Source organism: Mobula birostris, chromosome 3, assembly GCF_030028105.1.
Source record: "Mobula birostris isolate sMobBir1 chromosome 3, sMobBir1.hap1, whole genome shotgun sequence".
NCBI lineage: Eukaryota > Metazoa > Chordata > Chondrichthyes > Myliobatiformes > Myliobatidae > Mobula > Mobula birostris.
In genome coordinates, this window is record NC_092372.1 from 141113805 (window position 1) to 141138862 (window position 25058).

At 40.9% G+C, this 25058-nt stretch overlaps 1 protein-coding gene across 1 annotated transcript in view; it reads left to right on the top strand.

Annotated features, from left to right (window-relative positions):
- vwde (von Willebrand factor D and EGF domains) overlaps positions 1 to 25058 on the top strand; it is a 241087-nt gene that overhangs the window by 121075 nt on the left and 94954 nt on the right. The window contains exons 11-15 of the mRNA XM_072251981.1: positions 2451 to 2659; positions 3150 to 4144; positions 5432 to 5568; positions 7458 to 7616; positions 16985 to 17089. Coding sequence (XP_072108082.1) covers positions 2451 to 2659; positions 3150 to 4144; positions 5432 to 5568; positions 7458 to 7616; positions 16985 to 17089 — 1605 coding nt within the window. The remainder of the gene's footprint in view (positions 1 to 2450; positions 2660 to 3149; positions 4145 to 5431; positions 5569 to 7457; positions 7617 to 16984; positions 17090 to 25058) is intronic.

Consider the following 25058-nt stretch of genomic DNA (forward strand, 5'->3'; position numbering starts at 1 on the left):
CAGCTTCGAGTTGTTGATGTCGGCGAAGCGTTGCACCTCTACATCTTTCCTATCCCAGCACAGGTCGTGCATCTTGCGAATTTCCTGTTGGGCATGGGCCTGAAGGGATTTGAACTGCTCTTGTTTGGGAATGGAGCTTGGGTCGCTTTGCCACTCCGTGAATGCTTTGTTCTTCCTGGCCAGGAGATCTTTGATGGCACTGTCATTCTCGTCAAACCAATATTGGTTGTTCCGGTCCTTGGGGCCGAGGACTGATTTTGCTGTCTCTGTTACCATCTCTCTAAACTGATTCCACTTCTGGGTTGGCCCACCGGTTAGTGGACTGTTGGCAGACAGCTTCTCATCGAGGGTGGTCTGGAACTTGCGAAGACGCAGCGGTTTTTGGAGTCTGGCGGTGTTAAAAGTTGTTCTGATGAACTTAGAGCGCTTGGGATGGTGGGGAGCAATACGTACCTTCAATGTGGTGCAGACAAGACTATGGTCAGTCCAGCACTCCGCTGCTCGCATGGCTCTGGTGATGAGGACATTCTGGATGTCTCAGCAACGTACTATAACGTAGTCGGTCATGTGCCAATGTTTGGATTTTGGCTGCATCCATGTTGTCTTGTACTTGTTCGCCAGCCTGAACACTGTGTTTGCGATGAGGAGGTCGTATTCTGCACATTTGCTAAGGAGCAAGAGGCCATTGCTGTTCATATTGCCAATACCATGTTTGCCTAGGACCCCTTCCCAGCAGCTGTGATTGCAGCCTACTCAAGCATTGAAGTCACTGAGCAGGATTAGTTTATCGTTGGCAGGGACTGAGCACAGAACAGAGCTAAGGTCAGCGTAGAACTGTTCAATGGTCTCGTATTTGCTGGTCATGGTGGGGGCAGAAGCTCTGATGACTGTAGCGTGACTTTTATGGCTGAGGGGCAGATGTAGCCACATAAGCCTTTCGTTGATTCCCAGAGGCAGGTCGGAGAGTTGTTTCAGGAAGCTGGACTTGACTGCAAATCCAACTCCATGAATCCCCTCTTCATCTTGCGCTTTTCCTTTCCAAAACAAAGTGTAGCCGCTGGTGGTTTCAGTCAGGGATCCTTCCTCCGCAAGCTTAGTTTCACTTAGGGCTGCAATGTCGATGTTGTAGCGTGAAAGTTCTTTGGCAACAATGGCTGTTCCTCTTTGGGGTCTTGCTGAGTTCTCTCAGTCCATAAGTGTGCGGACATTCCATGATCCTAACAGAAGTTTCTTTCTTCTCCTTTGAGTGTAACCGCATTGGCTGATGAACTGCCAGCCGTGGCAAGCTGGCCAGTTATCTGTCTGTAGGTCAGGCAATGTTTAGGCCACCTTTTCTAGGCCCCTCCCTATCAAAGGGTGAGCAGTGCTGTCCTGAAAAGGGCTGCTCAGTCGCCATTGGTGCTGCCGGACTCTTCTGCTGCCCTGAGCACAGAGAAGAACGACCACTTTTCCAAAGGCTGCCTACATGCGGGTTTGTGACTACAACTCCCAGTAGTCACCTCCACCTGTTGCTTCGCCACTCACCCATCGCCGTAGGACATGTAGAAGACCGGTAGGAATTGAAAGTTGGGAGATGAATGTTGCACAATGTAACCAGTGCATGAAAGATATTAAAGTGGAAAAGCCTTGCACAGAGACAATCCCACTCTCTTGGCCTCAGAAGCCAGGATACAGTGGCACGGAGAATCGTTACATCTGGCAACATCCTTGGCTGCATTGGATGGCCGCGTCTTCTTAAGTGTTCTGCCATGCACTACGCACTCCACAATGCGCTGCTGCAACGCCTTCTCAGTCGTTGAACCCCCAGGGTTTCCTCCGCCTGATCCACCAAAGCAGTCTTCGCATGCTGGGATGAGAAAATTCCTATCTCTCCAAGGGTTTCGGACCCGTTGGCTACCCTTACCTGGTTTAGCCAGCCTGTCAAAGCCGTTGCCCAGGGTGTGGCTGCTGTAGCATGCAAACAGCTACGAGGAGCCACAAGTGAGAGTTGGGCATTGGTGGGGAGCAATAGATGACGAGCCACTCCAAGGAATGTGACAAGCCCGCCATCTAGAGGTACCACCCCTCCCATGCACCCCAGTGCACCTTCATGTAAAATAGGCCTATAATTTAACGTTGAATGAAATTCTGGAATGAGACGCCTGTATCAACTGTGTTCCAATGTTTCATCAGTGCATGTTTTTAAATTTAATCAATAACGCACAAGAATCATTGTTTGATGACAGAAAAATCCTAATGGAAATCTATGATCTGTGCTGATCAGTTCCGCACAATCTTCTAATATTATCATTGTTTTAGTAATTGGGATGAGAATATATCAGTTCTGTTTACTATATTGTGGAAAAACATATTTTAGATTAAAATATAATTGGAATTTGATAGAGATAAATAACCATATCAGGTTAATTAACAAACATTGACTTTTTCTACAATTCTGTTTGTTCATGCAGATCACATTTTCCACTGGAACATTCATCCGGGCTGACGTAAGTGAATGGGGAATGAGTTTAACTCTCAGAGCACCAAGCATTGACTTCCAAAGTACCAAAGGTCTTTGTGGCACTTTTGATGGTGATATGAATAATGATTTTCAAAATTCAGATGAACCTTTTGTTCAAGAAGAGATTGAAAACCTGGATGTTTTTATTGAAAGTTGGAGGTATGCTTTACAAAATTTTTTGCTCTAAATGAGAGATAAGTCTTCATTGACATAATGGATTGATAATTTGGTAGAACATATTGCTCAGTTACAAGGAAACCTAAATTTTAAATTCCATTAACTTTAATGGAATTATTTTACAATCAACTGACCAGATTCCCCTCACTGGAATGATGATTTCACTTACAGAACCTAATTGTTGCCCAAATCTATATTTTTGAAAAGGAATGTTGTAAATTTATGATTGTTTCTTACTGCCTTATGATTGTTTCATATCAATTGTATAATTTTTTAAACCTAATATAGTTAGATGCAAGTTTTGTTTTTTATGCTACAATATTATTCTTATCTATTCATAATTAATATCTTTGAGGATGGAATTGATTTAAATACTTTAAGCACATTTTGAAATTTAATTATATTTTATTCAAAGCTTGTCTGTGTCAGATCTGTAAAACTGAACCATTTTTTTCTGGTTGTACTTTTACAGAATTATGCCTGGAAAGAGTCTATTCGACAAAACCCCAGCTTTGCCTATAAGTATCAAAAGAAGCCATTATTGTAGTTGTAGCACTGATTCAGTTTTGCTGCCTCAGTTTTCTAATAAACTTGATTCTGTTCCTGAATCAGGAACTCCATCAGGCTGTACAGGCAATGAAAATGTGAGACTTTCCAGTTTAATACCAGTGCTGGACGTTACAGCAGAGTACATCAATACTGCAAAGTTGATTAGAGGAATTAGCAGACGTGATGCACAAAACAAGATTACTACTCCCACTTTAAGAGATGTCCATTATGCCAGATTAAGTAAACTTAATCAAACATTGCATTTTGCAAGGGTTTCCTACATTGAAAAAAAGAATACCATGCTACGAAAACGAGGAATATCAAGGGGACACAGGCAGAGGAACAAACAACGGGGTAACTATAACTATCAGGAAAAATACTATGATCATAGCAGATGGAAGCGCCAGGATTACTATGAAGACTTGCCCACTTCCCCTCTTCAAAGTCTTACTCAAACAGACTTGGAAGGATTCAGTTACTTTTTTCCTGAGGACCACACTTCTGATTTTCAGGAGGAGATCTTACCTTCTTGGCCCACACCTTCTGGGCTGACAGAATTAAAAGCATTTAATTTATGCCAACAGGTGGTTGCTAATTCCAGTATTGCCCAAGCCTGTGGAGAGGTGCTTGGCCAACGATTAATGGATGTTATAGACATTTGTTTCTTGGACCTTCAGCTTAAAGATGACTTCAACTGGGCAAATAGAGGCTTAAGTTTATTAGAAAATGAATGTGAAAGGAAACTCTTGGAAGCTGGGATCTATCATGGAACTGACAATGGGGATTTGTCCAAAGTTCCTCAGGACATTTTGTCAGCACTGAGGTGTCCCAATTTTTGCAGTGGCAATGGTGAATGTACTGAGTGGGGTTGTGCTTGTTTTTCAGGCTTCAGCACTTATGATTGCAGTGTTTTAGTTGGTAAGTACTGTGCCGCAAATAACAAAACTTTCAAATTTGGAGTACATTCTTAGTGCATATACATGGATTATTGCACCGTTTTCAGCACAAATTTTGAAATGTAGGAATTATTAGTAATCAAGTAGTGAGGCTATCTGGACTTGCAGGTTGGTAAATTAGTTTATTATTGTCACGTATGCAGAAGTACAGTGAAAAACCTATTTTGCATGTTGTCCATACAGATTATTTCATTACAACAGTGCAATGAGGTAGTACAAAGGGAACTACCAGAATGCAGACACGAGAAAATATGCAGATGCTGGAATTTCGAGCAACACACATAAAAATTGCTGGTGAACGCAGCAGGCCAGGCAGCATCTATAGGAAGAGGTACAGTCAACGTTTCGGGCCGAGACCCTTCATCAGGGCAAAGTTCTCGGCCCGAATCGTCGACTGTACCTCTTTCTACAGATGCTGCCTGGCCTGCTACGTTCACCAGCAATTTTTATGTGTTTATGTGCAGAATGCAGAATAAGTTGTTACAGTTACGGTGCAGGTGGTCAATAAGGTGCAGAGCCTTAAAGAGGCAGGTTGGGATGTCAAGAGTTCATCTTGACAAACTAGGGACCATTCAATAGTTGCACAGCAGCTGTCCTAGAGCCTGGAGGTACCTACTTTTAGGTTTTTCTGTTTTCCTTCTGATAGGAAAGGGACAAGAGAGATATTTGGGGTGGGTGAGTTCTTTGATTATGTTGGTTGTTTTACTGAGGCAAACTGAGTCCATGCAGGAGAGGCTGGGGTTCATGATATGCAGAGCTGTGTCCACAACTCTCTACTGTTTCTTGCAGTCACGAGCAGAGCAGTTGCCTTACCAAGTCATGATTCATACAGATAGGATATTTTTTATGGTGCATCAATAAAAATTGGTCAGGGCCTAAAGGAACATACCTAATTTCTTTAGCCTGCAAAGCAAGTTGAGGTACTGGTAAGCTTCCTTACTTGCAGCGTCAGCATGACTGGACCAGGAACCAGTTTTATCTCGCACTTTGTTCTTTGGGAAATGGGTGAGAAGGTATTCAAATGAAAGGAACCACGTGCCCAGGGCAAGTTCAATAATGTCCTGCTCATGTACGGCTCATAGGTCCCCACATGGCCTTTCCATTTCATGAATGATGGAATTGAATAATTTTGTATGTATGGATTTAATAGAACTTTTCCAGTTTATGTACAACTAAATATGAGGTTTTGCAAGATCAACATTCTACAGATGTATAATTTAATTTATGTTTTATAATATCAATATCAAAGATCAGCTTCCTGAAATCACAGCGTTGGAAAATTCCGGATTGTGTGATGTTCGACGGTATGATTGTACCACTGTGAGGGTTCTCGGCAAGGGTTTTACACAGTCTGCAAGTCTAACGTGTGAAATCATCAAGTTGCATGTAAGTTTTACAGACATTTGTAAAATATGTGGGGGATTTACAAAATATGAAACAATATTTGGGGTGCAATTAGGATGCTCCTTAGTGTAAAGTTGAAACTGAATACAAAGCTTTCAGTTCAATGTAATTTTTTAACAGTTCAAAATTAACAATTCCTTGTTTTATTTAAGTTGAAATGGTTGATTGGTTCAGCAGGTGAGGAGAAGAGTTAAGAGGGAAGCTAGGGTTAGGAATGGAAGAGATAGAGGGAAATATTACCAGAAGTTAGAGAAATCGATGTTCATGCATCAGGATAGAGTCTATCCATATGAAATAGGCCTCCAACCTGCTGGCACAAACATTGATTTCTCTACCTATGTACCTTTACCTTCCCCCTTGCCTGGCTTTATCTATCACTTTCCAGCTTGTACTAGTTCTCCTCTCCCCACCCCCCATCACCTTATTCTGGCTTCTTCCCTCTTCCTTTCTAGTCCTGATGAAAGGTCTCAGCCCAAAACATCCACTGTTTATTCCCTTCTAAAGATGCTGCCTGACCTGCTGAATTCCTCCAGCATTTTACACACTACCACCCTCCTTTGAGTAAAGATGTTTCTGCTGAATTCCTTGCTGGAATTTGTGATTATTTATCCTACAGAACTCCCTGGACTTCACAGTACAGAATAATATCAATGAAAGGCAGAGTCTCATTGTTTTTGTAAACTCTAACTAACAATTTAATAACCTACTCAGCACCCAGACCTCACCTTTTATCTAGGATTTACCTCAGATATAAGATGTATGTGTATCCCTGCTTGGCCTTGACGCTCAGAGCTGAGAACTTGTGTAAGTAATATTTCTGCAATCATCAGTGACAAAGATAAATATGCTTGTCAGAAATTGACCACCTAGTGTGTCTTGGTGATCTGCTCCCTTACCAAATTACAAAAAGACAAATGCTTTGCCCTGAGCAATTCAGTTAATTATGGATGTGTTCACTGCAACAGGAAAAAGAAGGCCCCACAGAATGATAGTTCCTCAAATCACACTATTTGAGCTTACTCATGTTTGTAAATGTTCACATATGAAGAATGTAACAGGAACAGTTAACATCACTACTAGATGTATAGATACCTACCTTTTGTGTGCTTATAAAACTACAAGAAATGCATGCAAAAATCATTTTGAGTATTAGTGAGATCTATTAACTATCTCCCAATCTTCAGCAAAGTTGTCTTCTCCTTATAAAATTCTTGGAATCCCTTCATGTTAAATGGACATCAAAAGAAAACTGACATATTGAAAGATGACTAGTTTACACCATTACAATTAGCTTTATGTTAGCTAAATGAAGGTAAATAAATCTTTCATTATGCATTCATTTTCAAGGATACTGAATTGACTTGAATAACAATTGTTTCAATTCAGTGACCTAAGTCAAATTAATTACAGCAATTTGCTAGAGAAGCATGTTAAACTTTGACATCTACCTCAGTAGCAGACAAACTTAAAATTCCTACAATGAAAGCATGTGAATTAGATAATAAATCTTCTAAATGGCAGAAAGGAATATCCCGCATATTTACATTTACATTGGATTCCTCCTTGTTTTATTGTGTTTTCCAGCCTTGTTAGCCTTCACTAAACATGTGGTGTAATTTAGTCTGAGTCTCACCAGTTAGATCATATTGTCAGTTCGAGTGTAGGCAATTACATAACCTGGAGTAGCATGAGTTAGCATGTGTTAACCTACTCAAAGAAAAAGCAAGATAGAATGCACATAAACAATGTTTGTGATGATGTTGAGCTCTACATAAATAAGAACCACAATGAACCAAGTTGAATTTTCCATTATTTCTTTTTAGGAAAATTAATGTTATCTATTTTGATTTTCTTTATCAATCTGAGTACAGTATGTCAATGAAGAGTGGATTCCAGCTATGTCACAGCTGACAAAAGCTGTTTTCATGAGTAGTCAAACTGTGGACTGCATGATTCCAACTGAGATTGATCAACCATTTGAAAATGTTGTCCTTATCCATGCCAAACCAATTGCAAGATGGCAAGTAAAGGTATGGTATGTAAAATATGTAACCTGTATTAAAAAGTGTGATGGAACTGGATTGTGATCATGTAGAAGTAGTTTGCAGCAATCACACTTTCATATGGATTGGTCTCTTGGATTATCATTGTCACATGTCCTAAAGAAAATGGAATGCAGAATATAGTGTTGCTTTAGAAAAAGTGTAGTGCATTTGGTCAAATAAAGTGCAAGGGCAATGATGAGGTAGACCGGAAGATCAAGAGTTCATCTTTTCGCACAACGGGTCAATGACAGTGGGATAGAAACTGTCTCTGAATCTACTAGTATGTGTCTTCAAGCTTTTGTATCTTCTTCCCGATGGGAGCGGTGAGAAGAGAGAGTGACTGAGATGGGGTCTCTTCAATTATATTAGCTGCTTTTGTGAAACAGCAGCAAGTATAGAACAGGGAGGCTGGTTTGCATGATGGACTGAGCTGCATTCACAATACTCCGCAGCTCTTGTGGTCTTACTGCCATATCGAGCTGTGATTCACCTGTTTAGAATGATACATTGGTACATTTTGAGCCTGCTGCATTTCCTTAGCATTTTAAAAATACATTTTTACATCGGTTGCACTTTTTGAATTAATTAGTACTTCTCCCATGTCATTTATAACATTTGTAAATATTGCATATTCCATCACTTTAGTTTCACTATCGTTCATTTTTATCCAAGAAAATTTGAATCATCTGTCTTCATGATAACAAAACAGCTAGCGATGTGAACATCAAATAAAACATTTTTGTCAAGTTTTTCATTTATTTACTGTTACAGTTGCAATTGGTGCAATTGTAATATATTTATGATCTTGCTATTTTTTTGCTACCTAAACAGTTTTCTTCCGACTTAATATACTGCCAGTACCACAAAACCCTGGGTTATCAGAATTAAGATTAAGATTTATTCCTCTACAAAATACCTGTTATTAAATTTGATTCTACTGCATTGATTATTCATGTAGTGGTTGTCTATTGTATCTGGCGATGACAAGAAATCTGTGCAGGACAGTTTTTAAAGTGGAAAAGCCATTGTACTGCATCTGGTCCATTCTCTCATCCTCGGAAGTCTGGGTCCCATGGTATGAATAAGCATCACGACTGGTGTCTTCCTTGGTTGCAGTAGATGGCCATGACTTCTGTGCCTTGTCGTGCACTTCGCTCTCTGCAGAGTATTGCAGAGCCACCTTCCTGGCCATTGGATCTCACTGTAGATCTCATCTGCTTAGTCTGCCAGATCTGACTTTGCACACTAGGACAGGCATGTCCCTATCTCACTGGGGTATGAGGCCACCAGTTACCCTCACCTGGTTTAGCCCACCCGTTGAAGCAGTGTACCCGGATGTGGCCACTGTTGCATGCAAATAGCCACTTGGAGCCACAGGTGAGTGCTGCGTGTGTCTGGTGGGGAGCAAAGTTGAGTGAGCTGCCTAGAAATGGACACGACAAACCCCTTCAAGAGAAGTGTACCCCTATCTGGTCACTCCATACACCCCATTTCTTATCAACACACACAGAATGCTGAAGGAACTCAGCAGACCAGGCAGCATCTATGGAAAAGAGTGAACAGTTGACATTTCAAGACTTTTCATTGGGGCTGGGAGAAAAAAATGAGGGCAGAGCAAAAAAGGTGGGGGGGGGAATTCAAAGTGGTAGGAGATAAATGAAACTGGGAGAGGGGAAGGAGTGAAGTTGATTGGTGATAGAGATAAAGTGCTGGAAAAGGAGAAATCCTTGTAAGAGAAGGTAGAAGACCATGGAAGAAAGAGGAAGGGGGAGGAGCACCAGAGGGAAATGGTGAGCAGGTAAGGAGATGAGGTGAAAGAGGGAAACAGGAATGGGGGAATGGTGAAGGAGTGCTCCTCCAATCTGAGTGTGGCCTCATCACAACAGTAAGGGAGAACATGGACTGATAAACCTGCAGTTGCTGGAAATTCAAGCAAAACACACAAAATGCTGGAGCAACTCAGCAGACTAGGCAGCACCTATGCAAAGAAATACAGCTGAGGTTTTGGGCCCAGACCCTTCAGCAGGACTGACATGTCATTGGAGGAGCAATACCTTATATTCCGTCTGGGTAGCTATCAACCTGATAGCAGGAACATTGATTTCTCAAACTTCCGGTAACTCCTCCCTCCCCCCACCTTCACCATTCTCTCTTTCCCATTCCACCAATCATCTTCCTAGCTCTTTACTTCACTCTTCCTCCCCTTCTGTTTTCACCTAACTCCTACCACCTTGTACTTCTTCCTCCTCTCCCCCCCACCCCCCGTACCTTCTTGCTCTGACTTCTCATCTTTTTCTCCTGTCCTGATGGAGGTCTCAGCACGAAACATTGATTGTTTAGTCTTTTCCATTCATACTGACAGCGGTCTACATCCTCCCGCCAGGCGGACGTGGAGTATGCTCTGAACATCAGTGAACTTGAGACCAGGTATCCAGAAGCTTTGCTCATTACAGCCGGGGACTTTAACCAGGCCAACCTCAGAAAGGCGCTGTCAAAGTTATACCAACATGTCTCCTGCCCCACTGGAGGCCCAAATATACTTGACCACTGCCACACGGCAGTCAAGAATGCCTACCTTTCCGTCCCATGACCTCACTTCGGAAAATCGGACCATCAGGCCATACTCCTCCTCCCGGCTTACAAACAGAAACTTAAGCGGGAGGTCACGGTGTCAAAAGTAGTGTCGCGTTGGACGGAGGAAATGGATGAGGTCCTCCATGACTGCATTGAATTGGTGGACTAGTTAGTATTCAAGGACTCGGCAGCTAACCTCGATGAGTATGCCTCAGCTGTCACGGACTTTAATTGGAAATGCACGGAGGACTGTGTGTCTCGCAAGACGATCCGGGTATTCCCTAACAGGAAACCTTGGATGAATTATGAGGCCACGTCCCTTTTGAAGGCTAGAGCTGCGGCTTTTAGGTCCGGGGATAGCAGTCGTTAGACGGAATCCAGGCGTGAACTCTGGAAAGCCATTAAGGGCGCAATGCCGAGCCAAGTTGGAAGTTCAGGCTAACCAGAGGGATGCCAGTAGACTATGGCAGGGTCTAAATGAGATCACTGGGCGCAAAGAAAAGGCTGGGAATATCAATAACTGTGGCGCTTCTCTTCCTAATGAACTTAACGTATTCTACGCAAGATTCGAACAGAAGAGGAGCGTCCCACTCCCTCCGGATGAACCGGACCTGGTGGCATCGAGATTCATCGTCACTGAGAAGGACGTTAGAAGGGCCTTCCTGAAGATAAATCCAAGGAAGGCGACGGGCCCAGATGGCATCCCAGGACGGGTTCTCTGGGCCTGTGCAAGTGAGCTAGCTGGAGTGTTTGCTGACATCTTTAACTGCTCCTTGCTTCAGTCTAAGATCCCCTCGTGTTTTAAGAAGGCAACGATAATCCCAGTGCCAAAGAAGAGCAAGGTGGCATGCCTGAATGACTATCGACCTGTGGCTCTGACATCAATTGCTATGAAGTGCTTCGAGCGATTGGTTATGGCACACATCAACCACAGCCTACCAGTCAACCTCGACGCTTTGCAATTCGCCTACCGGAGAAACAGGTCAACGGCAGATGCCATCTCTCTGGCCCTACATTCCTCCTTAGAACACCTGGAGAGTAAAGACGCATATGTAAGGCTCCTTTTCATTGACTACAGCTCTGCCTTTAATACCATCATTCCAAATAAACTGATTCTTAAGCTCCAGAACCTGGGCCTTAGCACTCAGATCAGCCTCCGGATCTTCAACGTCCTCACAGATAGGACCCAGGCTGTAAAAATAGGGGACAAGCTCTCCTCTACAATCACTCTGAGCACCGGTGCCCCAGAAGGCTGTGTACTCAGCCCCCTCCTATACCCACTGTACACCCATGATTGTGTAGCCAAGTTTCCATCAAACTCAATATATAAGTTTGCTGATGACACAACAATTGTCGGCCGTATCTCAGGTAATGATGAGTTTGAGTACAGAGAGGAAATTAAGAACCTGGTGGCATAGTGCGAAGACAATAACCTATCCCTCAACATCAGCAAGACGAGGGAATTGGTTGTTGACTTCAGAAGGAGTAGCGGACCGCATGACCCAATTTTCATCAGTGGTGCGCAAGTGGAACAAGTTAGAAGCTTTAAGTTCCTTGGGGTCAATATCACAAATGACCTGACTTGGTCCAACCAAGCAGAGTCCACTGCCAAGAAGGCCCACCAGTGCCTTTACTTCCTGAGAAAACTAAAGAAATTTGGCCTGTCCCCTAAGACCCTCACTAATTTTTATAGGTGCACCGTAGAAAGCATTCTTCTAGGGTGCATCACAACCTGGTATGGAAGTTGTCCTGTCCAAGACTGGAAGAAGCTGCAGAAGATCGTGAACATGGCGCAGCACATCACACAAACCAATCTTTCGTCCTTGGACTCACTTTACACCGCACGCTGTCGGAGCAGTACTGCCAGGAAAATCAAGGACACGACACACCCAGCCAACACACATTTCGTCCTTCTTCCCTCCGGGAGAAGGCTCAGGAGCTTGAAGACTCATACAGTCAGATTTGGGAACAGCTTCTTTCCAGCTGTGATAAGACTGCTGAACGGATCCTGACCCGGATCTGGGCCGTACCCTCCAACTATCCGGACCTGCCTCTCGATTTTTTTTTTTGCACTACCTTACTTTCCACTTTTCTATTTTCTATTTATGATTTATAATTTAAATTTTTAATATTTACTATCGATTTGTAATCCAGGGAGTGAGAAGCGCAGAATCAAATATCGCTGTGATGATTGTACGTTCTACTATCAATTGTTTGGCGACAATAAAGTATAAAGTATGATGTCTGACCTGCTGAGTTCCTCCAGCATTTTGTGTGTTGCTTGGATTTCCAGCATCTCCAGATTTTCTTGTGTTTGTGCTCCCATTTCTTATAGTAAATATTCACAACTAAATATTAACAATATCAAATGCATTAAAAGATAAACATGACTATTTTGCTTGCTGAAGAAATATTGGATAAAACTGCATGACTGAGAAAATCATTGAAAAAGGATTATAAATTTAATTTTATATTTTGCTTGGGTCGTGCCTTCTATACAGATCAGGTAAATGGGTTATTTTGAAACAGTTGAGTTATCAAAAACAAAGCAGTCCAATGCATTGTTATCCTATAACTTGCATTCAAAAGATTAGGCTATCTTGCTTCTATTTACTGTTGTAAAATTCAATTCCCATTTACAAAGACTCTGTGCACGTTGAGAAATGCTGCCAGTGCTGTTGAATAGGCCTCCCCAAACAGATAGTCTGGTCAAGGTACCGAATGTATTGGAAGTACTTTTTCATATTTATATGAGAGTTACACATGTATTATGGGATTATTTTGTAAAATACAGTTGTTCTTGCATTTAAAATCGCATGTTAGACTTGCTATAAATAGACTTGACAAATTATAATACAAACAACATGGAATCTGCTGCGGTTCTTTTTAAAGGGGTCATCCACTTCAGATCAGTTAATAACTGCATAATTTTTCAAGATGTGGATGACATTTTACTGCTGCCAATCTGTTTTCCTCCATCTTAAAAAATAGTTGATTACTGTCAATGGATGGTTTAGTAACTTCATGTTTTTGTGCTTTACAACTACATGTCCTTCAGTCCAACTCATTCATGCTGACTTGGGTGCCTACTTGAGCTAGATCCATTTGCCTGTTTTTGCATATTTCGCTCTATAAACCTTTCCTATCTACAAATCTGTCCAAATAGGTTTTAAATTTTGTAATTGTACCCATCTTAAATACTTTCTTTGGCAGCTTGTTCCATATACCCAACACTTCCTGTGTGCCAAATTTTCTCTCAGATCTTGATTTAAGTCATTCCCCTCTCATCTTAAGCCCATGTCCTTTAGTTTTAGACTCCCCTGCCCTGGGGAAAAAGGCCACAGTTTATCCATGCCTCTCGTGATTTTGTATACCTCTATATGACCACCCCTCAGCCTCTTTTGTTCCAGAAGAAGAACAGTTCTAGTTTATCCAGTCTTGCTTTATAACTCATGCCCTCCAATCCCAGTGACATCCTTGTAAATTCTTTTCTACATCATTCCTAGCTTAGATGAAGTTTGTGGCTGATGGCTGAGTGGCAACAAATAAGGCCAGAAAGCAAAAGGAACAGGAAAGATATTCATCACAATTCAGTTTCACTGTGGAACAATTCACGACGACTAAAGCTGTCATTCACCTAGGTTTGCCATCGTAATCATGATAGTGGTCTTAAACAGATGTATAATAAATCCTTAACATCTCTTGTAACTGACTGCTTTCTGAGTAAAATGCAAATTAGCCCAACTTGATTGTAATGATGCATAATACATCATAAGGAGCTGTACGAAATTTCCTGACACTGCTCCTGGTTCTCGATGTAGTGGGAATTGAAAAGAGTCATGATTATTCACACCTCTGCAGGATGTAAGCCTTGATGGCCTGACTAGAGAGAGCAGTTTGGGCCAAGGTAGTCCAGGCCAGCTGGCTTTCTGGTACTGGCAAACTAACTGGCTGGAGAACAAGCAAACAATTAAACTGAAAGAGGAATAGTTTCCTTTTCAGTGGAGCCCGGGAAATTCTCTGAAAGTGTAACTTATTGCTCCTGTGGGATTGCATGAGATCAAGAACCTAGAAGAAACTTAGTGTTTGGAAACCACTTACAAAGTAAATTAGACAGAAGCCTGTTTCAGTGGTGGGCTTGTGAAATGTTTGCTGGAATATTATATAAGGTAGACTTTGAGCATTATGAAGGTACTCTTGAAGCACACACAAGATTGCACTCACTGTACACGAGTCCTTCCAAGTCTGTCAGAGTCAGATGTTCCCTGTGCATTTATATCCTTTACATTGATGAGACTTAAGGTTGATTAGGGACCACTTCTTGAGCACCTTCGTTCCATCCAGTACAAAATACAGATTTCCTAGTGGCTACCTGTTTCAATTTGACTTCCCATTCCCATTCCAACAAGTTGGTCCATGGCCTCTTCTGCTGTCACAATGAGGCCAATCTGAGGTTGGAGGAGTAGCACCTCATATTTCATCTGGATAGCTTCCAACCTAATGGCATAACCATCAATTTTTCTAATGTATGGTAACTTCTCCCCCTCCCCTTCTCTCTTTTTCCGTTTCCCCATTCTGGTTCTCCTCTTGACTCTTCTCCTCATCTGCCCATCACTTCCCTCTGGTGTCCCTCCTTCCCTTTCTCCCATGGGCCACTGTTCTCGCCTATTGGATTCCATCACGCCTTTAGCTTTTCCACCTATCACTTCCCAACTCTTGTGTCCCCCCTCCCCCTATCACCTACCTTCTCCCCTCACCTATTACCTACCAGTTTGTACTCCTTCCCCTCCCCCAACCACATTATTCTGGTTTCTTTCCCCTTCCTTTCCAGCCTTGATGTAGGGTCTCAGCTGGAAAATTCAACTGGTTATTGCTCTGCAGAGGCACTGCATGGCTAGCTGAGTTCCTCAAGCATTTTTTGTGTGATGCCTGCATTGTGATAAGGTACTGTTTGAAATGGTGTAGTCATGAAAAGGTAGATTCTAGGTCAGAAAATTACACCAAATTCTAATAAAACAACAAAGAGGAAGTACAAAATTAATGAGAAAGGAACAATTAGAGTACAAAGAAAAGCTAGAAATATAAATACAAATCATAAGAGATATTTTCAAAGAAAACAAAGTTTTGACAAAGTGAGCATTAATCTCAGGAAATGATTCTGGATTATTAATAATGGAAAACAAGGAGATAGCAGGTGAGTTAAACAGGTATTTGTGTCACTAGTTAATAGAGGTTGTAAGTAAAATTCCAATCAATTACGAGGGAAGTGGAGCTGAGCAAGTCATTGGAAGAATGGCTGACAAGCTCTTTTTGTCTTTATGGATTTTATCCTGCGAATGAGAGAAAGTTGCTATTATATTTGATGAAATAGTTTTAATTTTCCAAAACGCCCTGTTTTCATAGAAAATTCCAATGTGTGCCAGCTCCCATTGATAGGTCAGAGGTGATAACTTGCCCTGGGCTCAGCACATAGGTGCAATCACCGCAGAAGTACATATACCTCTGCTTTCTTAGGAGATTTGACATGACATCAAGCAGCATCTTCAGTTTCTTAAGCTTGTCATTGAACAGTCTCTAACAAACTTCTACAGATGTACTGTTGACTCTATGCAGACTGCTTGCATCATGGTCTGAAGTGGTAATTCCAATGCACAGGAATGCGTGAAACTGCAGAGAGTAGAGGAGGTATCCTCATTCATCAAGAGCACTGCCCTTTCTTCATTTGACTAAAGCAGGTGCTGCTTAAAGAAGGTTCTATCTGACATCAAGATTCCTCACCATCTTGATTCTTTCCTCACTACTACCATTAGGGAGGAAGCACAGAATCTTGAAGACTCATAGTACCAGGTTCTTGATCTGAGCTGTACAGCCTTTATCGTACCTCAGCAATGGAACACAATGATCCATCCTTGAACCACCGTGCACTTGACTCGGACTGTTTCATTACTTTTGAACCAATGTCTTGTTTTTGCACACTTTAGTTTACTCTCTTTACTTGTATAATTTATGATGTGTGTGGTGTTTGTACCTACATTCCTGTGACGTTGCTATCGAGCAAGTTTTTCATTTTATCCATACCTCGCCGTCCTTTTGCATATGACAATAAACTCTACTTGAAATCGCAAATGTAACTTTGTAGTTTAAGAATGCAGCGCAGATTTATCGAACATTTATAAGACATTTAGCTTAATATATTATGGAGTAAGTGTTTATTAACTTATTTCATCAGTATGTTAGAAGAATTCAAGGTAAATGATAGGGTCTTTTAAGAGACTCCTGGATGGATACATGGAGCTTAGAAAGATAGAGGGTTATGAGTAAGCCTAGGTTGTTCTAAGGTAAGGACATGTTTGGCACAGTTTTGTGGGCTGAAGGGCTGTATTGTGCTGTAGGTTTTCTATGTTTCTATGTAATCAGACACAGTAAACCTGCATCATTGAAATAGAAATTACATTTGATTATGTAAATTCTTTGAAGTTGTTGGTGTGCTGAGGATCAAGGAGTGACTCTAGGTGTACCATATGTTTAATATTTCCACAGACATTTAATGTAAGAACATTGTTTGGTATACGTGTATATGTTTGAAAAACAATAAACTTGATTTGATAAGGCGCTGTGACAAAAGTTATTGAGTGAAATGAATGCTCATGGTATTGGGAACAATCTTTGGATGTGGATAGAAGACTATTTGGTTAACAAAAGGCGGAAGCTGGCCTTTCACTGGTTAGTAAGATGTACCAAGTTGTGTGTGGAGTCTCATTTTTTTTTTCCTCTTACAGATTTCAAATGATGGGTACACATACAGCAATTCACAGTTTTTAACATTATTTGATGGAGTTTGTCAAACTTGTCAGTCAAACATGGATGGACTCTGTGGTTTAAAGGTAAGATGAGATTTTGAGTTACTGAATGACCCAAAATGTGATTCTGAAACAGTGGCAAGAGTTTAGATAAATTACCTTTGGTCAATAAATATTTTATACTTTTAATGATAGAGAAGGTTGCCACTTGCCCCTTTGGGTCTATATTGGATTCCAGGGAAGCAATCCCATTGGTCTCATTCACTGACTTTATTTCTTTGTGCCCCTCCAAATAATTCTCTCTCACATGCACATTGCCTCCAATTGTGTTTAATTTTTGCCACTAATCCACAAAAAGAGGCAAGTTAAAGTAGCTATTTCAAACAGAACGTCTTTGGGACTTGGGAGGAATCTTAAGTGATGGTGGAAGAAAGAGGAAAATGAGAAAACAAACTCATTTTAAGTTGTAGCGATATGGGAAAAGAATGGATTGCACACAGGCAGTCTCTGGTAATGTGAGCTCAAGGTAGCCAAGAAGATTCCAATGTTTATATAGGTGTCTAGTTAGTACATTATTAAGGGCAATTATCAAGAGAGGAAACAAATAAAGGCATGCTACGTTTATAATAAACAGGCCAGAGCTGTTGCAGAAGCCAGAAAATAGGAGCACCCCCAAGCTCAATGTAAGCAAAATACACCAGGTCTCAAATTACATACCCATCTATTCCATAACGGACTTCCTTCCCAGCTGCGGCTGACACTGTAGGTTCCACAATGGCTCCATCAGCTAGTTCAGAATAGAGAACTCATTCCTGAAGAGCTGGAACTCCAATGCTACAACCAGGATAGAAATCTGCTGAAAAGAGAAAAATAAAAGTGCTGCAAGAGAGATCAGCGTAGTTCTGGGAATTGGCAATCTGCTTGTTAAATTCTGAAAAATCTGCAACAAAATGCTGAGCTGTTTAAATCCTACTCTTCAGAACATTTTATTTTGCATAAGATACTTGCACGAACACTTTAATAGTCATCTCTTTCCTGTGGTGTAAAGATCCGAGCAAAATAATGATCCAGCAGAGAATAATTAAATGGATGCTAGCATGCATTCTCTTTGGAAGCATTGTACAGAAAAACAGGCCACAGTTTAAGCAAATATCTCCATAGCTCTTTTGTAATTATCTTTCAAATTCAACAATATTGGATGAAATGTTAAGTACAATCATAAAAATTTGATTGCAGTACAAGATAATGTCCTTATCTCTGAAATTCACCACATTGACAACAAAGTTAAAACCAAAATCATAAATAAGTAATAGGCCAATTGCTAATTATAAGACCATAAGATATAGGAACAGAAGTAGGCCATTCAGCCCATCGAGTCTGCTCTGCCATTCAATCATGGGCTGATCCAATTCTTCCAGACATCCCCACAACACTGCCTTCACCCCATACCCTTTGATGCCTTGGCTAATCAAGAACCTCTCTATCTCTGCCTTAAATAGCCCCCATGACTTGGCCTCCACAGCCACTAGTGACAACGAATTCCACAGATTTACCACCCTGTAACTAAAGTAATTTCTCCGCATCTCAGTTTAAATGGACGTCCTTCAATCCTGAAGTCGTGCCCTCTTGTCCTAGAATCCCCTACTATCGGAAATAACTTTTCCATATCTAATCTGTTCAGGCCTTTTAAAATTCAGAATGTTTCTATGAGATCCTCCCCCCTCATTCTCTTGAGCTCTAAGGAATACAGCCCAAGAGCTGCCAGACATTCCTCATATGGTAACCCTTTCATTCCTGGAATCATTCTTGTGAATCTTCTCTGAACCCGCTCCAACGTTAGTTTACCCTTTCTAAAATTAGGAGCTCAAAACTGCACACAATACTCCAAGTGTAGTTTCATGAGTGCCTTATAGACCCTCAATATCACATCCCTGCTCTTATATTCTGTACCTCTAGAAATGAATGCCAACATTGCATTCGCCTTTTTCACAACCAACTCAACCTGGAGTTTAAGCTTTAGGGTATCTTGCACAAGGACTCCCAAGTCCCTTTGCATCTCTGCATTTTGAATTCTCTCCCCATCTAAATAATAATCTGCCCATTTATTTCTTCCATCAAAGTACGTGACCATACACTTTCCAACATTGTATTTCATTTGCCGCTTCTTTGCCCATTCCGCTAAATGATCTAAGTCTCTCTGCAGGCTCTCTGTTTCCTCAACACTACCTGCTCCTCCATCTATCTTTGATCATAGGCAAATTTAGCCACAAATCTATAGTTTCCTTTCTGCTGCCTCCCATGCATTTTAAATAGCGGAGCAACATTTGCAATTTTCCAGTCATCTGGTACAATGCCACAATCTATCGATTCTTGAAAGATCATAGTTACTGCCTCTGTTAATAATCATTAATGCCTTTGATCATCGTTAATCATGACATTGCCTTTCTGACACGCCTTTTCTATCTCCTGCTGTAATTTGTAATCCACGTCCTGGCTGCTGTTTGGAGGCCTATATGCAACTAACATTAGGGACCTTTTACCTTTACCATTTCTTAACTCAACCCGTAGAGACTCAACACCTTCCAATCCTATGTCATCTCTTTCTAATGATTTAATATTATTTCTTATACACAAAGCCACACCATCCCCTCTGTCTACTAACCTCTCTTTCCGATACTCCTTAAGAAGGGAGGGAGACAAAAGATTGGTCTCTTTCCCAGTTAATCTAAATCATTTCTAACCTTGGACAACTTTCTTCACTGTCTACTTTATCATTAACTAGTGTTGGGCACGTGGCCAAGTGGTTAAGGCGTTCATCTAGTCAGCAGTTTGAGCCCTAGCTGAGGCAAAGTGTTGTGTTCTTGAGCAAGGCACTTAACCACACATTGCTGTATGTCTGTGTGAGGAGAGGTGCGCCACACAGTCTTTCGTTCCGCGCATTGTAAGGCATAAAAATGCCCGACGCTGGCCTCTTGGGCCTGAGTCAATGATGCTCCCCCTCCCTGCCACCTGCTAACTTACTAACCACACCACTTATACTCATCCAACTCATTAATGTACTGTATATGACATACAGCATGTGTCCCTGCACCGATCCCTGCAGCATTATAGCTTTCCAATATGAAAATCAACCTTCCAGTTCAGCTTCTGTCTCCTATCAACAAGCTAATTTTGTATCCAATTGGCAAGCTTATCCTGGATCATGTGTTCTAACCTGTTGGACCAGTCACCATGCAATAACTTGTCAACAGCTTTTGTGTCTATGTAGACATCCTGCATCAATCCTTTTGTTCAGCTTTTCAAAAAAAAACTCAATCAACTTCATGAGGCAAGATTTTCCATGCACTTAGCTGGGCTAATTAATTGTAATCAGTCCTTGCCTTTCCAACTATGAATGAAACCTGTCCTTCAGGATCCTCTTACAACCACTGATATAAGGTTTGAGGGTACAAGGGACATTGCCATGCAGATATGTGGCTTGTCACTGCTGCCTTTCTCAAATAAAGGCACAACGTTAGGTATCCTTCAGTCTTCCGGTACCTAATTCAAAAAATCTCTCATATCATCCTGGGGATTTTATCCACCTTTATGCATTTCAAGATCTCGAGCACCACCTTCTTCCATAAGGATTATCAAAGAGGAAGGGTAACAATTACTGATTTAATATACAGGTTGTTATTCTTAATAAAAGATTGGTAATTAAATTTAATTGGTGCTGTAGCAAAATTAAGAACAGCTCATAAAAATCTTCTGCCATTTCAATTGTTTTTACTCCATGGTGTTTATTAAACTAAAGTCTGAGTAGCATTGCTGGCCCAGCAGCCTACAAATTGCTAACTACTATTTTTATCAGGGTATAATGAAATAAGTTTATCAACTAGAGTGCATGGAAAATAGATTTATACGAAACTCATCAAATCTATTTTGGTCCAAGGCCATTAATGGACTCTAATGGATCATGATGTCTAGCACATCCTAAAGTACGATATATTAAGGACATTTCCTCATTAGGAGACAAAAGTAATTTTCATGTTGGCAATGTGAATTTGCTTTTCTATATTTACTAACACTTTTTACTTTTGTAAGCTGAAATCTTGAAGATTAAATGTAGTATTGTAATTAAACCTTGGGTACACTGGTTTGAATTATCTTCCCAAATAGAATTCATTAACAATTCCAGTGAATTGAGAAATTTGTTCAGAATATGTGTGTTTCATATAGTTTAGAAAAATTAAAAGTGTGGGTCAGGGAGAATGTTGCTTTTGGTTAAATTTGGTTAAATATCGCCTTTCATTGCACAAGATAACTCTGATATTGAATTCCAGAACTTGCACCCTACCCCCAATGTGCAAATATTCTGCTGATTTGAAAATCTTGGAACTAGCAAAGGACAGACAAGGGATTGCAGCATAATGTCCCACTCCAGCTGACTAAGTTAACTTTAGGAACTAGTATACTTACATGAGACAAAGCACTTCAGTAAATTTAGCATGAATTTATCATTTGGTCCCATTTTCTTAATGTTCTGTGACTGAAGATTGTTGATTCATTTATAAATTTCTCATGATAAGCTTGATTTATATATTTTGCCTAATACTCTGGGACTTTACTGTCTAAATATCTCATAAAGAGGGAATCGGTAATGACTTAACAGACTTCGGATCCCTGCATTAGCAGAAGTGAGCTAGTCGTCCAAATGTGATTAGAGTGAGTTGCCCATATACAAAAATTAATAGACCAATGACAGAAGAAATCTTTCAGTTTGAATGCATGACTTCCTAGAAGCCTGTATAGAAGTAGCATGCCAGCATTGTTAGCATCTATATGTGTGGGGATAATGGCGGAAAATGTGATGTTTTTATATAACCATATAACAATTACAACACAGAAACAGGCCATCTCGGCCCTTCTAGTCCGTGCCGAACGCTTAATCTCACCTAGTCCCACCGACCTGCACTCAGCCCATAACCCTCCATTCCTTTCCTCTCCATATACCTATCCAACTTTCCTTTGAATAACAATATCGAACCTGCCTCTACCACTCTAAGTGGAAGCTCATTCCACACAGCCACCACTCTCTGAGTAAAGCAGTTCCTCCTTGTGTTACCCCTAAACTTTTGCCCCCTAACTCTCAACTCATGTCCTCTTGTTTGAATCTTCCCTACTTTCAATGGAAAAAGCCTATCCACGTCAACTCTATTTATCCCCCTCATAGTTTTAAATACCTCTATCAAGTCCCCCCTCAACCTTCTACACTCCAAAGAATAAAGGCCTAACTTGTTCAACTTTTCTCTGTAACTCAGGTGCTGAAACCCAGTTAACATTCTAGTAAATCTTCTCTGTACTCTCTCTATTTTGTTGACATCTTTCCTATAATTCGTTGACCAGAACTGTACACAATACTCCAAATTTGGCCTTACCAATGCCTTGTACAATTTTAACATTACATCCCTACTCCTATACTCAATGCTCTGATTTATAAAGGCCAGCATACCAAAAGCTTTCTTCACCACCCTATCCACATGGGATTCCACCTTCAGGGAACTATGCACCATTATTCCTAGATCACTCTGTTCTACTGCATTCTTCAATGCCCTACCGTTTACCATGTATGTCCTATTTTGATTAGTCCTACCAAAATGTAGCACCTCACACTTATCAGCATTAAACTCCATTTGTCACCTTTCAGCCCATTCTTCTAACTGGCCTAAATCTCTCTGCAAGCTTTGAAAACCTGCTTCATTATCCACAATACCACCTATCTTAGTATCATCTGCATACTTACTAATCCAATTTACCACCCCATCATCCAGATCATTAATGTAGATGACAAACAACATTGGACCCAGTACAGATCCCTGAGGCACACCACCAGTCACCGGCCTCTAACTTGACAAACAGTTATCCACCACTACTCTCTGGCATCTCCCATCCAGCCACTGTTGAATCCATTTTACTACTTCAATATTAACACTTAACAATTGAACCTTCCTAACTAGCTTTCCATGTGGAACCTTGTCAAAGGCCTTACTGAAGTCCATATAGACAACATCCACCGCTTTGCCCTCGTCAACTTTCCCAGTAACCTCTTCAAAAAATTCAATAAGATTTGTCAAACATGACCTTCCACCCACAAATCCATGTTGACTGTTCCTAATCAGACCTTGTCTATCCAGATAAGTATATATACCATCTCTAAGAATACTTTCCATTAATTTACCCACCACTGACGTCAAACTTACAGGCCAATAATTGCTAGGTTTACTCTTAGAACCCTTTTTAAACAATGGAACAACATGAGCAATAAGCCAGTCCTCCGGCACCATCCCATTTCTAATGACATTTGAGTTATTTCTGTCAGAGCCCCTGCTATTTCTACACTAGTTTCCCTCAAGGTCCTTAGGAATGTCCTATCAGGACCCGGAGTCTTATCCACTTTTATATTCCTTAAAAGCGCCAGTACTTCCTCTTCTTTAATCATCATAGTTTCCATAACTTCCCTACTTGTTTCCCTTTCCTTACACAATTCAATATCCTTGTCCTTAGTGAATACTGAAGAAAAGAAATTGTTCAAAATCTCCCCCATCTGTTTTGGCTCCACACATAGCTGTCCACTCTGATTCTCTAAGGGACCAATTTTATCCCTCACTATCCTTTTAACTGTATATAACTGTAGAAACCCTTTGGATTTATTTTCACCTTACTTGCCAAAGAAACCTCATATCTTCTTTTAGCTTTTTCTAACTTCTTTCTTAAGATTCTTTTTACATTCTTTGTATTCCTCGAGCACCTCATTTACTCCATGCTGCCTATATTTATTGTAGATCCCTCTCTTTTTCTGAGCCAAGTTTCCAATATCCCTTGAAAACCATGGCTCTCTCAAACTTTTAACCTTTCCTTTCAACCTAAGAGGAATATGAAGATTCGGTACCCTCAAAATTTCACCTTTAAATGACCTCCATTTCTCTAATACACCCTTCCCATAAAACAAATTGTCCCAATCTATTCCTTCTAAATCCTTTCCATCTCCTCAAAGTTAGCCTTTCTCCAATCAAAAATCTCAACCCTGGGTCCAGACCTATCCTTCTCCATAATTATATTGAAACTAATAGCATTATCTTCTTTTTCTTCCTTCTCCCCTACATCTGTTCCTACACGCTTGTTCCCCCCCCCCCGTATCTAGTTTAAATCTACTGAAGTGATCCCCAACACAAACCTCCGTCACCTGACCTATCTCATTCCCTAACAGGAGATCCAACACTGCCCCTTTTCTCGTTGGTACCTCTATGTATTCCTGCAAAAAACTATCTTGCACACATTTTACAAACTCCAAACCTTCCAGCCCTTTTACAGTATGGGCTTCCCAGTCTATGTGTGGAAAATTAAAATCTCCCACAATCACAACCTTGTGCTTACTACAAATATCTGCTATCTCCTGACATATTTGCTCCTTCAATTCTCACTTCCCATTAGGTGGTCTATAATACACCCATATAAGTGTTACTACACCTTTCCCATTCCTCAATTCCACCCAAATAGCCTCCCTAGATGAGCCCTCTAATCTATCCTCCCAGAAAACCACTGTAATATTTTCTCTGACAAGCAATGCAACACCTCCCCCTCTTGTCTCTCTGATTCTATCACACCTGAAACAACAAAATCCAGGAATATTTAGTTGCCAATCACACCCCTCCTGCAACCATGTTTCACTAATAGCTACAACAACATATTTCCAGTTATCAATTCATGCTACAAACTCATCCACCTTTCTTACAATGCTCCTAGCATTAAAGTAAATGCATTTAAGAAATTTTCCACCTCTTACTCCTTGTTTATCACTAACGGTGCAAACAACTTTACTATCTTCTTTTTCTTCCTTCTCCCCTGCATCTGTTCCTACACGCTTGTTCCCCCCCCCCCCCCCCGTATCTAGTTTAAATCTACTGGAGCCTCTCTAGCAAACCTACCTGCAAGAATATTTGTCCCCCTCCAGTTCAGATGTAAACCATTCTGCCGGAACAGGTCCCAACTTCCTTGGAAAATTGCCCAATTA